This window comes from Polyodon spathula, chromosome 9, assembly GCF_017654505.1.
Source record: "Polyodon spathula isolate WHYD16114869_AA chromosome 9, ASM1765450v1, whole genome shotgun sequence".
NCBI lineage: Eukaryota > Metazoa > Chordata > Actinopteri > Acipenseriformes > Polyodontidae > Polyodon > Polyodon spathula.
Window position 1 is genome coordinate 26,260,342 of NC_054542.1, and position 15,919 is coordinate 26,276,260.

General features: G+C 36.4%; 1 protein-coding gene across 10 annotated transcripts in view; it reads right to left on the reverse strand.

The window, feature by feature from the left end:
* Nucleotides 1-15,919, reverse strand: part of dmd (dystrophin) — a 728,160-nt gene that overhangs the window by 470,248 nt on the left and 241,993 nt on the right. For 9 of the 10 annotated variants that reach the window (XM_041259003.1, XM_041259005.1, XM_041259011.1 and 6 more), the window contains exons 9-11: nt 15,505-15,639; nt 10,230-10,415; nt 3,257-3,438 (exon numbers count right to left, since the gene is read on the reverse strand). In XM_041259003.1, the coding sequence (XP_041114937.1) occupies nt 3,257-3,438; nt 10,230-10,415; nt 15,505-15,639 (503 nt within the window). The remainder of the gene's footprint in view (nt 1-3,256; nt 3,439-10,229; nt 10,416-15,504; nt 15,640-15,919) is intronic. The other variant, XM_041259010.1, reaches the window with a different exon arrangement.

Below are 15,919 nucleotides of genomic sequence, written 5' to 3' on the forward strand. Positions count from 1 at the left end.
TAGGCACACATTATACATCCAATACTGTGGTTAATAACATTTAGCGGTGTTACAAGTTCATGGTGATTCTATCAGTTCTTTATACAGAAAAGTGATTTATTAAATTATATTGTTCATTGTCATCCAGGAGTCCATGATTATAAATATTATATTCAACCAAATGCCACATTATTAATCTTGCATTATGGCATCAATTATTTTAGCAAGTTTCCACAGATGAGCCACTTATTCGCTGATAAATAACAGTAAAAAGATGAGAGGAGTAACAATTAAAAAACAATGAAATGTAGATTAGCCACTTTAATTCATGCTTTTCTGTCTAAGAGCAGGCAGAACTCCAGCATTTAAGCAAATATGGAGTGGTGGAGAGTAGCAGTAATGGCACAAGTGCCTAAACTGTGTATTAACTCTCTTGTCATCTTGCACAACTCATCTTGCACGTTGTTTTTCTGCTCCAGCACCCCAATTTGTCAGGGCGTCTCTTGTGTTCAGTTTCGGTTTGTGTCTTGTACATTCAACAGCTGAACTTAGCAAGATTTTGCAAGGGAGAGGCATTTGTGATTGAAGACCAGAGATATACTAGGAGATAGAAACTTGAGAAAGGCACTGGAAATCCTGTATCTAAGCAACTGGAACTAAAGCATGATAGAAAGTCGGCCTGCAGGTTCATAGCACAATATTAGGCCTACAGCATGCCAGTGGAAATGATTTATTTTTAAGGCAATGCCATAAATATACGCTTCATAGAATAAACAGTTAAGCAAGCATTTTGTGTAAACAATTGCTTAACTATCATAAGTAATTTCAATAAAAAGTAGACTGGTTACAACAATGATTAAACTTTATTTAAAATAAATAAATAAATAAATAAATAAATAATCATTACTAGATCTGCATAAGATATTTAAGCAGTTAAACATTTAGTTAAATACTATTCTGTTAAGGTTTTTACTTTAGTTTATTTTTTATTAGGAGGTTTATGGTATGACAGATGTGGCTGTATGATATAACACACAAACTATAAAATCACCAAACATCTGCCGCAAACAATATGATGAGGAACCATTTATTAGACCTAAATCTTTGAAAGAAATTTGGGTACAAACAAAGAACCGAGATTCTTCATTCCAGCCTGCGACAAATGCATAGACTGCACTCTGGCCAAGCTTTCTTATGAAAGCTTTTGGATTAACAATAACAAAAAGGATCCATGGCAGAAATGTGACAGTCTGCATTAGCTGTTTCTGCTCATCGTACTCCATAATTAAGCATAATTAATAATTACTTTATTATTATTATTTTTTTTAAATTAAGAACAAACAACATGTTATAAATATTGTATTATGTGGGTTTCCTCTTGACTGCACTGCAGAGAACTCTTTTTTGTTTGTTTTCAGGGTATAACCATTCAGTCAGCTGCAATAACAAAAACGATAGGGTCCGTACTGCTCCATGTACATTCAAAAGGAAAGGGCTCACATTCAGAGATCCACACTAATTCTTTGTTTGTAAACTAACTATAATTCTCCCTAATAATTTATGTCATCTGTGTGTTGTTTGTGCTGCTAATCCTCTGTTGTTATCTCTGTGTGTTTGGCTTTGTTTGAGTGTGTGTGTGTATATGTGTGGGTGGAATACCTCTAACTTGTGCTCAGCCTTTTCACACAGCACACCTCTATCAGAAAACAAAAGATGGAACTGTCAGTACTGTGAATGACCTAGTAATAGCATTATACAGTATACACTTGATAAAAAATAAGTTTTTAAATGTCATCTAACTGCTTCTCTGCTTGCAGTGTTATTACCACCTGTGAACTATAATTGAGAGACATCTGCTTATTTATGGCAGTTGTTTTACGAGAGCCTCAATTATAAATTTAAATTATTTCCACAGCTGGACATTAAATCGATAATTTTTCAACACTGGTGATTGGAATCACCCTGGATTGCATCAACCAAATATTAGTCCCGAGATAACCAAAGATAGGTGAATGATTCCCCAGAGCTGGAACATGCTGAAATTAAATACAGTTGTGGCTTATCTTGGAAGGGTTTTAAAGTACATTCACTTATGATTTTAGGATCTAGAATAACTTTGTAAGACCGGTACACAGGTCTTCTGTAACATAACTACAACTTTTTTGTTTTCATTAACTTGTTTAGCTGAGCAATTTCCAGAAGAAGAGAGTGTCCATTTATCCACATAAATCCCAGAATACAGCAGGGGTTAAAAGCAAAGCATATAGAGCTAATTACAGGTAGATATTGTCAGGCCTACTGTACAATGCTTTCTTGTTTATTTTTGTTTAACAATTTGGGTTATAATGTTTTGCTTAGATATAAAATAATATGACTATAGAGCTATGGTGTATACGGATGTGGGGTCAATTCAGCACAGCACTATTCTAATTAAAGCTTCTGTTTTTTGTTTTTTATTAATTTCATTTTTCTGTGCTTATTTTTTTGTTTTATGTAAATAGTTTATTTTTTAGGGGGCTTTCACTTTTTATATACTGTATGAAATTATTGTTTTCAGTTACTTTCTAAAATAATTTGGCGTTTGTTTTTTTTCAGTCACACTAGGTACACTAACAGTACATGCACACTTAAGTTGTACCTTCTTTCCTTTGCTGTCTTCCACAACAAAATCCTTATAGTCATGGGCACATTCTTCTGGGGTTTTTGTGTGTCTAGGCATTTCTTTACATTTTGCCACAATTTGCAATTCTGTTTTAAACCTAGTAACTCGTGAGCAGCTTTGGCCAGCTCTGTATGTGTCCACTTCGGCTCACCAGGCGCCTGGCCAGTAGAGTTCATGCTACAGTCGTGCTTTTTATAAAATCAGATTGACATTTTCATCAAACTTAAGAAAATATATTATTCTACTACTTTGTAACAGAACCAGAATCTTTCTACTAGGTTTTGTGTTAGAGCCAAATGAGGCTATGTGTATCACGGCATAAAGAACTAGACCACGTCGCTCCCAGTGCATTGTTAGTAGAAACAGGGGTGTTTTGTTCAGTGTTTAAATTTTCTGTAATTTGGGCCTTTGTAAAACATCTATTGCTTGTTGCAATATGTTGAACCGATTGGTGGGATCAGTTTATTATGACCTGGTTTCCAGTAGTTGTTTTCAGACTGTCTTGATGGAAAGCCAACAGGCAATCACTTTCATGCAATTCACAAGCAGCTTATATACTCTAGATTGTTCCTTAAAATAATAATTTACCAGTACATTCTTTTTTAATTTACATACTTGCTTTGCCTCTCCATGCTGGCTACCCTGAGATTTTCCCATCTGGAGTTCAGGAGATTCATCTGTTCTCGGATCTCATTTTCTTCATCTTCTGACAGCTTCCCTTCTGATAACAACTTGCTTCCAGCATGGAGAACCTTTCCCACACCGCCCTGGTGAGATGTTAATTCCATCATGAAGCCCTGCAACACAGGTGAACACAAGTTAATTACAGCCACCAGATTCAGGGGCAAGAAGCTAGATTGGGAGCAGCTCTTCAGTTCTAGTTGCACACCACATGCATTTGTAACATAACCTTTTAGAGCAAATGTCTTTATAGAAGTAAGATCCAGGGATGTCTACTAATCACAGATTATATCAAACTTTTTTTTTTTTTTTAATACAATATTTGAGTAATTGCAATAAGAACCACTAAGAGATGCAAACTTCAGAGATGGAGTAAAACAATTATAATGACTGGCATGATAATCTGTTGTTTTGTCTACTTAACAAAAATGAAATTAATATTCCAAGATGGCAGCACCCATTATTTTTGCCTTCACATTTACATAACTTGGTCCTCAAGGTCTCTTACAGAAATATACAGCCTCCTAAGCGCAGTCTATTCTAAGCTATTGTGTTGAGCCACTATTCCTTTTTCTCTAGTGTTGAGAAGTCCACCTCCAGGTTCAGTCATTGTTAGACTGCATTCCCAGGTTCCAGTGTCTTGTTTGATCATATGTTTCTATCTAACCCAGCTGAAATTCATTCACTATGAATGTACAATATTGTAGGTGGGTGGGGAAAGTAAATTGCGTTCCTTACAGGTATTTATTTTATGACTAATGCAGCTTTTTTCACCTCATTCCGATTATTTTCAACAGTCCCATATCGCATAGCTTTTCAACTTATGGTCCCATTTAACAAACCAAAGCCATAATTTTGATACACTACACATAACAGAAGAAATCAGTTCCTAAGATAATTAAATATCTCTCACGCTGGGATAAATCAATCACTGAGAAAATTATGGCTCTTGCTTGCTTAATTATCGAGAGGTGATATATATAGTAAGTGCACTCTATATATAAGACGATTATTATATACTATATATATTATATATTATAACACACACACACACACACACACACACACACACACACACTAGCCGACAGTTCGTTAAGGTTTTTTATTAGTGTCAATTAGAACGCTAATTTTGTTACTGAGAAGCAAAATTAGCGTAATATATTTCTTGTAGAAGAAATCTTCAAATTAATAATAATAATAATGATTATTATTATTATTATTATTATTATTATTATTATTATTATTATTATTATTATTATTATCCAAATAAGTATAAAACCCAATCCTCTATAAAAAACCTGTTGTCATATTTGTGGATTAATATTGTTGCTAAGTTTTATATAATAATAAGTTTTATATTTATTTACACAGAATTATGCAAAAAAAATTCCAGTACTTTCTGTAAAATTGTCAGTTATCAGTTTCCTTTAATATCTCTCTCTCTCTCTCTCTCATATATAACATAGATTTGAGAGGAGGGCTATAGTAGAAAATTACTGACCCGAGGATAGACTATTGCTACTGACAGGGGGCTATAATGCCTGAAGCTGAGGGAACTGCACCCTGGAGGTAACAACAGTCTTCCCGAGAGGCATTTAATATTCCACTATGGCCGAGTCTGCAGTACATATTTAATGCATGAATCAACATACGTAACTAAATATTGACTTATATATTTTGTTTAAATACAGCAGATACAGTTATTAGCTGAAACAAATATAGCTGAAAATGAATAAATAATATAAATAAATAACAGAAAATGTTTTTGAAGTTCATACCGTATAGTTAGCAAAGTTTTTCTCTGTCTCCGTTTGGTTTGCCGACTGCTGCATAATCCATTTTATATTCCCCCCGTCAAATTTGTTTAAATCGTCAAGTTGAATTTGTTTGAATTTCAGAAAGTCAGAAAACAGCAATAGTGACATTTTAATCACTATTCTCGAGTCTCTGTTTCATTTTGCTGGCTTGATGGCACTTTCTTTGACACATTCATAAAAGTTTTATTATATCAATCTGTAATCAAGCTGTAGGTCTGAATTCTTGGATGGGATTTATAAAACACATGCAATGGCATAAACATGCAATTAATATTGATTAGCGAGGGCAATGTCTCTGTACGCTTTAGCCATTGATGCATTTGTAACTCTGTATATGCATATGTAATTCTGTGGCGTTTCTGAACGAAACCGCTAAAATTGGGAGGGGATTTTGCAAATGAGGTCTATCAAATATTCCATCTAATTGATTAACCCTTAGTGGTCCTACGTCAGACCAGGTCCAACGTTACAATTTTACCTTTCCAGTGCGATGTTGGGCCCTGTACAACATTATCAAAAAGAAGTCAAGCACAGGTCTCTTGTCGTTTTTTCTCCAGAAAAAGCCGACAAAACCTTTCAATGGCCAGTGAGACCAATAGGAGGCGAGAGAAGCCAAAAAAAGGGGCGTATCTCAGCAATACTCATAGCCCCTGCCCCACAGAGATAACACGGACACAAACAAAGAAGACAGCTGCTTCCGCATATATGTTATAGTAATAAAATAATGACTTAGATCGCATTATTGAGGAGTTTGGTGATAAAATGAGTGATCAGGAGAGGATTTATCAGTTTGTACGACTATGAAGAGGTATGTGAAAAATACAGCGAGCAACGGATGGGGCTTGGTTGGAGATGCAGTGTCCTTTTGCTGTGTAGTGCTTTTAAACCTGTTTTACTCTGAAAAAGAAAAAACATTTAAACAGCGCGTGTGAAAATATACTGGACCTGACACACCTGACAAGCGCTGAATAAATGGACCGCTAAGGGTTAAAGCTGCTGGTAATTGCGGGCCTCATATTTGCGTGATTATTTTAAGAACTCTGAAAAGCAGGCGTTCATTTGCTGCACTCAGACAGTAGGCTATATAAAAGGTTTTAGTTTTCAAGGACAAAGAAACATTTAATAACATTTTGCAAAAAGCTAATTTTTTAACTCTTCTGATCAAGTCAGTTTGTAAATTACAGTTTATAATACCGGTACCATATTGTTTTGCAAACTCCAATTTTAATACATGTTTGAATTAGTGGAAGCCTTTGTGTAGCCTTTTTTTAATAAAATCCCTAATTGTGGAGCAGTGCCTAACAGTGACAAACTCAGACAAGCGTATCTCCCTAAATTGCCTTTTATAAAGAAAAAACACAAACGCTGAGGTTTCGTCATTTCAGGTTTGCGGTTAACGTTGCTCCCATGTTTAATATTCTGGGATTAAAGGCAGCAAGTAGTCAATGGGAATTACACGGTCATTGTAATTAATGTGTTAACATTAATTACAAAGGTTTAGAAAACTGGAAAATGTTGCTGAATATGTCATTCAAGGATGGTTTTGAAAAATCAATTTTGTCTGCGTGTTACGTTTTTGTTTTTGCAGCAGATTTAAAGATTGTTTCAATAGCGACTAGTGTTCCAATATTCCAATGTTACAACGTACTTGTAAATCCTCAGACAGTGAAGATTACAAGGCAGGTGTATATGCAAGGCTAAGTTAATATATGTATATAGTCACCGTGTACTTGTGATATTTAAGTAGGCTATGCTTAAAATAGCTCTAAAATATACAAAAGATACTGGAAATGTCCAATAAATGAATGAGCACAGAGTGTGAATTGAGGTGCAGTCAAAAATACAAGCAATCAAACGGCATCTAATGTCAAACAATGACGTTTTGCCAAACACCTTTTGAATTGTAACTAGTGAACTTTTAATTGACTAAGTGAGTGATTTGCTGAATTTTGATTAATATTACAAAATAAATCAGAGGGAGATCAAGTTGAACAAACATTTATTTATTTTATTTGTAGTTAAACATAAATGTTCCATTAACAAGTGCGGCCGTACTGAACATTACGTGGCTTTTTGGGGTCGTTTTTTTCCCTTCATAAATTTGGGCCTCAGTGTTTTAATGTAATTTAAATGATGCTGAAAACTGTATATATGTGTGTGTGTGTGTGTGTGTGTGTATATATATATATATATATATATATATATATATATATATATATATATATATATATATATATATATATATATACACACACACACACGTGTAAATTATTATACATGACTATATTATTTATTTTGGCGACACAGTATTTCTCCCGGTAGACTGTCAGCATTAATATACCAAAAACGTTATTCACTGATGAGAAGAATATTCTGTGTAAAACAAGCGATGCTACGTAGGTATGACTCTTTTGTTACAACGCATATCACTGCCTCACATCAGCTGTGACAGAAAGAGACACTTATTGCAAAGTGGGAGGTTATTTTTTTCTTTTTCTGCACACACTTCCCAGCCTCTCTGTTACCAGGGGAAGTCAGGAAGCAATCAGCACAAAGCACAAACAAACTAGATGCTGACAAAAGCCTGATGTATTAATACAAAATACCTTTTAAAAAAGTAAACATCAAGAAATAATAAATACAAACATTAACTGCGAATAACTAACAGCCCTAATATGTATTGGTATTTTTCTTTTTTTTTTTTTACATTTCTAAAATTTGTATTTTTATATTCAATGTAAAATAGTAAAATAGAGTAAAATATAATTATACTAAAATGCATGTTTTTCAGTTTGGGAACACAACAATAGCAGCTTTCAATTACAATCATCACCCTGGAGTAACATGGAAGGATTCAACCATCGTAGTAGACGTTATATTGGGTGAAGATGAAACACCTAGCCATGTTGTTTATTGTGTATTATGTATTGGATATTTCTACTTATGACAGCACAAAACCTCAAACATACTTTAAAAAGTTAATTGCAGTACTTAAAGGGAAATTATTCGGACAACAAATAAACATAAAATAAAAAATAAAAAACAAGGTAAAGTGCTCCCTATAATACATGTTGTTTATGTGAAATGCACTTTTTCTCCAAACAGAATACGAAGTTTAAAGTTCACATATGTGACCTGGACCTGCCCTGCTTTAGGGTGTAAATCACTGTAGACGTGCTGCATGGCAAAAGCGCTGTTAACATCGACTTGTTCAAAGGTATCAAAAACATGCACTTTAGAAATGTACAGGCAATGAGACGGACCAATGGCATATCAAGATGGTAAAGATTAGAAGCGGTAGTTTAAAGCACAAGAGGAAAATGCCACATTCTAAGGTTAAACATCATAGACACCCCAGCAATGTAATGTCTGCCATGTAAAGTATTGTTTTAGGTAAGGCTGTCCATTCAGTAGGCTACGAACCAAATGGAATCCTCATTGGTTTTGACAGAAGCCCTTGGCCTTAATGAAGAAAAGGCCACAACGTGTACTACTACTGCCAAACTATTATTTCTCCTCTTTCACCTCTGAGCTGCTTGTACTGTGGTATCTGAAATCTACCAAAACACTGTAGCTTCACACAGCCATCCCTATTCCATGTAAATTATCATTCAGCCCCTTTGAGGCTGCTTACGATGTTAAGGCCTCCACAAGAGTTAAGGTTGTACTCCACTGGCATTTAACAATTAAAAACCGTGTTTTTTTTTTTTTTTTCCAACCTCCAAATACTTGGGAGGAAATAACATCTAATGAGGCAGTAACAGACCAATGAGTAGCAGATGTTGCCAATTTAGAAAAATATGGCTACAAGAAACTGTAAAAAAAAAACAAACAAACAAAAAAAAAAAAAAAAAAACGCTGAATGCCAATGTGCTTTTTAACTTTTTACCTACAATTTGTGTCTAAAAAAAGAGAACATGAGCCATGTCACTGACTAACTATGAGAGTTGTTTTAACTTCATTTATTTTCGATTGACACTAAAAAAAAAAAAATAGATGTAAACTTTGATTGTATAACTGTGATGCCTTAGCACTCAATCCATCTTGTTTTGAGGCTCCTCCTACTTTGGTTCTGGGTTGCTTTTCTGAGATCAAAAGTAGTTCCAAGGAAGAGATAACACAACAGAAGTCTCCTAACTGTTAAAATTCATGCTAAAGGAAGGGTTTGTTTTTCTGGACAGTGATGTGAAAGTTACTTTGTTAAACTTGCTGAAAATTCCTATACAAATTGATAAACTCCGTCATTTAAGACATGTTTTGTGTTACCATAGACATAAATGTTACCGATTATGATGATGGTGAATGGTGCTCAAACCCGAAATGATTCTCATAAAATCATCTTCATGATCACAGACCTGCTTGCAGATCACACCATACAGACTGGAACTCTTTGGAGGTACTCACTTGGCTCTTTCAGTTTATTTCAATTCAGGACCTTGTTCCAACCAGGTCCTTACTTACTTAAAAATCACCTAGTTTCAATTTAATAATAAAGACCTGTTTGGAAGAGGTTAAAAGTGCTAAGTTATGGGCTCCCGAGTGGCGCATCTGGTAAAGGCGCTCTGCGTGGAGTGCAGGCCTATAGTCTGGACATCGCCGGTTCGAGCCCAGGCTATTCCTTTGCTGACCAAGGACGGGAGCTCCCAGGGGATGACATTCAATTGCATTTAGGCTCAGCTCACTGCTACCACCCCCACGCTGACTCAGGAGCGGCGAAGATGAATACATGCTATCCTCCAAAGCGTGTGCCAGCAGCCGCCAGCTTCTTTACACACACAGCAGATTCACCATGCAGCCACCCAGAGCTACAGCATCAGAGGACAACACAGCCCTGGGCAGCTTATAGGCAAGCCCACAGGCTCCCGGCCAGACCACAGGGGTTGTTGGTGGGTGGTGAGCCGAGGACACCCTGGCCGACCTAGCACTCCCTCCCCACCACGGGCGGCACTCGGCCATGCTGCTTTTAGACCCGTATATGGTTGACGTATTTTATTCATTGAAAAATAAAACAAATAATAAAACTAATCATTGTCAGCCATACCAGCTAAGTACAGTATCGGTCATTACCTCTGGACTGAATCCGAGCCTACCTCATGGGTGTGAAACTGCTCCTTGACCACTTCCACGTCGCTGGAGACATCTCCATGTGTGTGCAAAGCATCCTCAGCCGACAGAAGCCATGTTAGCACCTCTTCTAATGCACTCTGGTAGCTGTCCAGGTGAACTTCAGCTTCCATCAGCGGGCTGCCAACAACCTTGCCTTCCTGGGCTTGAGGCTGCAGCCGAACAGGAAATCAAGTGGGCGATCAACAATTAGAGGATGCTCAGTCTTTCACGAGATTAACTAATCAGTACCATCACGGATACATTTATTGTTGTGGATAAGTCATCTAATAAGTCTCATAGCAGGCAGACAGATCGAGGTAGTAATATTAATACCACCAGAAAATCATAAATAAATAAATAAATAAATCAAAACTTAACTCAGTAAAGGTATTCTGGGTTCTAGTTCTTTTTGGCAGAGCAGCTAATGATTGTACTTACCATTATTGCAGCCCAATTAGCTGAATATAATTTGCTACCTAAGCTATTACTTTTACATTAAGCTCTCATTTGTACTCCATAAGCTCTCATTTGGCTCACTTACATTTAAAGCAACAGGAATTTTGAACTACGACAGCTTAACGCTCAGATACGTGTGAGCTTCATGGCACTTGCAACTGATGTAATTATTCCAGAATTTGATCAGACTAGTCTTATGTAGCACAGCAGCATAAAATAATGTAAAAAAAAAATGGCAGAAAATAATCTCAGACTTGTGTTTTTTGTCTGAAAACAAATATAAAGAACAGCAGTGACCAACATTCAGGGAAAGACAAGCCGCACATTTAAATGAGTTACATTAACAGATAGTATTGTATGTCTCAACCTGAAACTGTTTTACAAGAAATTTAAAAGAGCATGCATGTCAACATGTATGTCTTTGTTCAATGACACCTGGTCAAATTATATTAAACCATAGTAAAGGTTGACTATTTTGTTACATTTTTTTTTAAGATACAGTAATACATCTGGATTTTATGACTAATAACTTATAAGGACTGTTTAGAGACAAAATGTCTGGTGTGACCCTAACTATAGATAGTTTTTTTTTTCAGTTTTGTAGAAAGATCAAGTTATACAGTAAAAAGAAACATTCTGCAGGCAATAGGTGCATGGAGTTTGAACAGTACCCTAAGGTAGATAAAAAATAAAAAAAATAAAAAAACACACACACATTCACACAGAGTACAAATTAGCTTCTTCAGAGAAAGTTCCAAAAAAGGCGGCCACGTATTTAATCTTGGCACTGTAAAGTAAAAAATAAATCACGACTTGGTGATGTATACTGATTGGATCATGGGTTAGTGGTGAGGCAGAGGAGCTTCATTGTTTTTATCTGCACTACTTAATTGTAGATAATTGTAGATTAATTGTAGACTCAGCTACTAATTGACTGTCAGTAAGTCACCCTGGGCAGACACAAGCAAAAAAAGTAATTTGATCACTTTATTGGATGTGCAGTTTGTGATATACAGTGGTTTGCAGAAGTATTCACCCCTACCAATTATGTCACATTTTGTTGAATTACAAATAATGCACAGTTATTTAAAGTAACTTTTTATTTATTTATTTTTTGTTCAAAGCTGTAGTGGTTAAACTGAACACTGTTATATGAGGAAGAGGTTAAATGGCAGCAAAACTTGTAAAGAAAATGTACACAATGAAATTTACTGGTTGCATAAGCATTCAGCCCCTTAAGTCAGTACTTGGTAGATGCACCTTTTGCAGCAATTACTGCTATGAGTCTTTTTGGATAGGTCTCCACTAGCTTTGCACAATAGGATGGTGAAACTTTTGCCCATACTTCATGGGAAAATTGCTCCAGTTCTGATAAGTTTGTTTGTTTCAATTTAATTCAAGTCAGGACTTTCACTTGGCCACTCAAGAACATCAATTCTCTTCTTGTGCAACCACTTCAGTGTGGCTTTGGCTTTGTGCTTCGGGTCATTGTCCAGCTGAAATGTGAATTTCCTCCCCAGTTTCAGTCTTGGCTGACTCAAATCGGTTTTCCTCACGGATTTGACTTTACTTTGCAGCATCAGTTCTCCCCTCTATCCCGACAAGCTTCCCATTCCCTGCTGAAGAGAATTATCCCCATAACATGATGCTGCCACCACCATGCTTGACAATTGGGACGGTGTTGACTGGGTGATGTGCAGTGCTGGCTTGCTCCAAACATAATGCTTGGAATTTAGACCAAAAGGTTCAATTTTTGTCTCGTCTGACCACAAAACCTTTTTCCACATGTCTGCAGTATCATCTACATGCTTTTTTTACAAACTCCATACGTGCTTTAAGATGAGGCTTTTTGAGTAATGGCTTCTTTCTTGCCAATCGTCCATACAGGCCAGCTTATTGTAGGGACCGGCTTATTGTTGATGTGTGAACACCGACTCCTATCTCAGACACAGAACTTTGCAGATCTCTTAAGGTCATTGTTGCCTTCAGACTGACATCCCAAATCAGTTTCCTGCTTGCCCAGCTGCTCAGTTTGGGAGGGCACCCTGATCTGGGTAGTGTCTGGGTAGTATGATGCATCTTCCACTTCTTAATGATGGACTTCACTGTGCTGAGAGGGATAGTCAGCGCCTTTGAAATTTTCTTGTACCCTTCTCCTGCTCTGTGCCTTGCTACCACTTTATCCCTGACTTGTTTTGAAAGCTCCTTGGTCTTCATGATTGCATTGTTGGATCACTATGTGAGTTGCAGCTTGAAAGTCTTTATATACCTGAGGGAAATTATCTACAAGTTAAACCACTTTGAGTACAAACAGGCTGAAACCATTTCACTAATTTTGTAACCTTTCAAACAAATAATGTGCACCTGAGCTGATTTAGGACTGCAGTAGCAAAGGGGTTGAACACTTATGCAACTGAGATGAATATTTTTCTCTGTAAATCTTATTCATTTATATTCTATATGCATTTTTTTACTTTATCAATGTGGAGTAGTTTATGTAGATTCTACATGTAAAGTCTAATTTGAAAGCATCGTGGAGTACGCTCAAGTGCCAACAAAATATGAAAACTTTGCAGGGGGGTGAATACTTCTGCAAACCACTGTATGTGTATGGCTGTCATTTGAACATTCTGGGCTAGATTCGATCCTTTTTTTTTTTTTTTTTTTTTTTTTACAGTGAACCATTATCAGTAAATATAAATACATAACAAAACTCTAGACCCTGAGTAGGAATAATATTGGACTATCGAATTTATATTTAAGTCCAAGAATAGTGCTAATCAGGGTCTGTGAAACCAGCCATAAAACTAGCTAGAAACAACTTCACACTGATGAAGCGATATGTTTATTTATTTGGAAACTTTACTGGATTCATTTTTCCTTTATGCAAAAAGAGAATAATTTAAAAAGCTTTGAGAATCCAGTATCACATTTAATAAAGATGCCTACATTTTTTATTTATAAACCCTACATCCATGTAGTACCTAATTATTGCAAAGGCAAAGACAATTATTCAGAGAGGAATAAAACAACTGAAACAGTATAAAATTGCCCAAACTTACCCAAGGATTCAATTTTAATTATAGCACTGTTATCATTAAAGCAGCTTTTATAAATTATATATATATACAGTGCCTTCAAAAGTATTCAGACCCCTGACCAATTCTCTTATATTACCGAATTACAAATGGTACATTGAAATTTTGTTCTGTTTGATTTTTTATTTTTAAACACTGAAACTCAAAATCAATTATTGTAAGGTGACATTGGTTTTATGTTGGGAAATATTTTTAAGAAAAATAAAAAACGGAAATATCTTGCTTGCATAAGTATTCAACCCCTGTGCTGTGGAAGCTCCCAGTTTGCACCGATGAAAGAAGTTGCCCAAACGAGGACACAATTACCTTACCACTGGCCTCCACCTGTGAACCATTAAAGTTGCTGTCACATTTTCTGGATAAAAACCCCACTGTTGAAGGATCATTGGTAAGGCTGTGAATTTGAAGGAAAATGAAGACCAAAGAGCATTCTGCAGAAGTTAGAGATAAAGTAATACAAATGCATAGATTAGGGAAAGGGTACAAAATAATATCCAAGTGTTTGGATATCCCAGTGAGCACAGTTGGATCAATAATCAGGAAGTGGAAGGTGCATCACACCGCCCAGGCACTGCCAAGAAAAGGCCATCCCTCAAAACTCAGTGCTCAAACAAGAAGGAGACTTGTGAGAGAAGCCACAGAGAGGCCAACAATCACTTTGAAGGAGCTACAGAGTTCAGTGGCTGGGGGTGGTGTAATGGTGCATGAGTGAACCATATCAAGAGCTTTGCATAACACTGGCCTGTATGGGAGGGTGGCAAGAAAGAAGCCGTTACTCAAAAAGTACCATCTGAAAGTACATCTGGAGTTTGCCAGAAAGCATGAGAGTGACCCAGCTGCGATGTGGGAAAATGTTTTGTGGTCAGATGAGACCAAGATAGAGCTTTTGGCCAAAACTCAAAGCGCTATGTGTGGCGCAAACCTAACCCTGCCCATGCCTCAAGACACACCATCCCTACAGTGAAGTATGGTGGTGGCAGCATCATGCTGTGGGGATGCTTCTCATGATCAGGGACTGGGCATCTTGTTACAATTGAATGAAGAATGGATGGAGCAAAATACAGGAAAATACTGCAAGAGAAGCTGGTACATACTTTCCCCAAAAAACTTAAAGCTGTTATTGCAGCAAAAGGTGGCTCTACCAAATATTAATGTGTGGGGTTTGAATACTTATGCAAACTTAAAAAATTATTTTTCTTAAAAATATTTCCCAACATAAAACCAATGTCACCTTACAATAAGTGATTTTGAGTTTAAGTGTTTAAAAATAAAATATTGAACATAACGAAATTTCAATGTACCATTTGTAATTCAGTAATATGAGAGAATTGGTCAGGGGTCTGAATACTTTTGCAAGGCACTGTATATATATATATAAAATAAAACAAACAAAAACTGTAATCATTAAATAATCACACTGTTATCAAAGTATTATTTTTTTAATTGTCTGCTTTTTAAAAGCTGCTATAAGGATAGCACTGCCATAATTCAAATGCAACCCTTCTGTTAGTGGCAGGAAGGAATTGTTGTCCTGTGTAGTTTCTTAGTAGTTTTATACTTTGTACAGCCAGGATGTGAACCTGCGCTATATGACTCACCCTGCACACAATGCGGCTTTTACTAATTAGTTGAAGCAGACATGTACACACACAGAAATCGTAAACAAAAATAAATAAAATATATTATAGCAATAGTAGAGACAGACCTGGGGAGAAAAGTGCCTCCTCTTTTGGTCAGATGACATGACATAAGCAGCTTGTGTGTAGGCATAGCTTTTGTAGCGTGGTTTAAGAGAAGGAGAGGGGGTGCGCACACGGCCCTGTGCAACACTGACTGTGATCTAAGAAGGAGAGATGAGAAGAAGAAAAAAGCAGACAAAACATTGATACAGCTGGCAAGAAGAACAGGGAGGTGATAATAAAAGTAGAAAATGAAGGAATGCCACACACATACACACACACACACAGCTTGCAACAAAAACAACAAGAAAATTATTGCCTGGAGGTAAGTGAATTTGCAACCACCTTGAAGGCTACACCTTAGAGTCCTATACTTTCTTTTTATTTTCTCATTAAAAACAACTTAAGGGGCTCCCAAGTGGCGCATCCGGTAAAGGCACT